General features: G+C 40.9%; 1 protein-coding gene across 1 annotated transcript in view; it reads right to left on the bottom strand.

Moving 5' to 3' along the window:
• Positions 1-1143: 1143 nt before the first annotated feature.
• FIBRA_09324 (uncharacterized protein) overlaps positions 1144-2136 on the bottom strand; it is a gene marked incomplete at both ends in the record, with an annotated part of 1118 nt that continues 125 nt past the window's right edge. Inside the window, one exon of the mRNA XM_012321637.1 lies at positions 1144-1944. Within this exon, the coding sequence (XP_012177027.1) occupies positions 1144-1944 (801 nt within the window). The remainder of the gene's footprint in view (positions 1945-2136) is intronic.

Genomic DNA, 2136 nt, shown 5'->3' with positions numbered 1-2136 from the left:
AACAGTCTAGCAGTTGAACTCCTGATCCTCAGTCGTTAGGTCCCTTAACAGCTTCCAAATTGATTGCATGATCCCAAGGTTTTTGTTCTGGTAGACATTCAGCTGTATTTTTGTTAAATACAGAAAGAAAAGTGTTTAAATATTCTGGGATGTTACTAGCAATGGTTTTGATTGCTCATAGAAGTTGATCCCAACAAAAACACATTTGTCCTGTGATCCAATCAATTAAGGGGTTGAAGCATTTGAACCATGAAAGTCCTAGGATGATCAGATTTCTATCCAGTACTGTAGCATAGGCTTCTATTCTCATTGGTTGTCCAGATAGAGATATAGTTAGGAAGACTTTGTGTTTGATGGCTGCAGCTTTGTTTGGTGAACTGTTGATGTTAAACACTGGTCTAGGTGTGATACTCTGGTGTTGGAGACCATGGTCTTGGGCAAACTGGATATTGATATAATTCAATGCCTCAGTTGTGACAGTTTTGACGTGGGTTTTTAATATGCAAGGCAAATAAATAGATTTATGAGCTAATCTCACCTGATATAAATATTCCCTAGTGCTATTACCTCAACTTGATGTCATGGCAGTCAAAGATCTTAAAAATCCTTCTCTCTGGGATGAATAGCTTGAATATATTCTTCAGCTATCCCTTCTTTATCAGACAAATCCTTGGTTTCATCCTTATCCTGAGTGGATATGTCATGAGATTCAATCACCCTGATGCAATTGTTTGGATATTGACAACTCTGGTGCCCTGGTTTGTGACACCTGAAACAGAGCTTCTTCTCCATATGCTCTTAGTGATCTTTATCTGACAGACATTGGATCCGCTGATCATTAGTTGATGCTTCCTTTGAAGATCCATCCCTGGTTTCAATTGCACAGTTGCAATGTACAAATTTGTTGCAACTGAAGGAGCAACTGGATGAAGGCATGAATAGAGGTTTATCACTGAAGATATCAATCATAGATTAACAGATGGACTGAATGCTGTTGAGATACCCTACAGCTGTAGTCGGCAATGGAGGTTGAGTGGCGATCTTGATTAGGAGAGCAGGAGAGATGAGACATTGGATTTCCCGAATTTTTCCTAATTTATTTAATCTGCTAGCCTATAACAAGGGTCAAAGAGTTGTGACAAATCAAAGACCATTTCCACTACATTTTGTCCATGTACATTTGCTGATTTTGTTTAATGCTGCCTGGGTGTCATTCTCTACTCCAAAAGTCTGGATAAAGGACTTCTTGAATTCTGCCCAGGTAGGAAGTCCTTTCAATAGTGCATCCTCAGAGTCAGAGATAAGTTCTTCTGCATCAGTAATAATTGTATGGATAAAGAATTGAGCCAGCCCTTTGATGTAGGATAATGCACACTGGACTCTGTCCCTATCAGATTGAATCTTCTTAGAATTCCCTAGGAAGTACAGGTATAGTTTGTCCAGGAATTCCTTGCTCTTCCCCTTATCTCCTTCAAATTGGTTGGGTTTTTTTACTGCTCCACTATTGTTGTCTGACATGTCGTCTTCATCTTCCTGGTTACTAGGTTCTGGCTCGCTGTTGTCTGGGTTATTCAGGTGTCTGTTGGCTGGATCCTCTTCTGGATCAGGATCAACTGGAGATCCAGGTAATTCTGGTTTGGCTTCTGTTGGAACAGGGACTGGGTGTTGTTCTGTGGGAATTGGTGGGTTGATTGGTTCAGGAGAATCAAAGATTCCTGCAAAGAAACTAGGTCTGACTGTGGGACTGTTGCTCACTGATTTGCTTGGTAGAGGTTTGGTGGTTAACTGAAGTGGTGAAGTACGAGGTGTGGGAGCTACTACACTTCTGCTAGATGATGCTGCAGTGGGAGTGAGGTATGATGGTGTAGAGGAGGGTTTCTCCACTAGTGGGGGTACTACTGAATAAAGGTCATCCTTACTTCTGATAGGAATAAGATTTCCTGTCTGATTAGGAATAGTCTTATCTCTTTTCCTATTTGAACAAGTTGAATCTGAGCAATACTACCAAGAGGATCTATCAAACCACTGATTGGTTCTCTTGTTCTTGTTGTATGCATATATCTTATTGTAGCAAAGGAGTTGCCTTGCTTGGGACCTGGTTACTGCTGGTTGTCCTGCTGTTGTAGCCACTGTGAT

Source organism: Fibroporia radiculosa (genome assembly GCF_000313525.1).
Source record: "Fibroporia radiculosa TFFH 294 genomic supercontigs, scaffold28366, whole genome shotgun sequence".
Lineage (NCBI taxonomy): Eukaryota > Fungi > Basidiomycota > Agaricomycetes > Polyporales > Fibroporiaceae > Fibroporia > Fibroporia radiculosa.
This window is presented reverse-complemented; position numbering and strand designations above follow the sequence as displayed.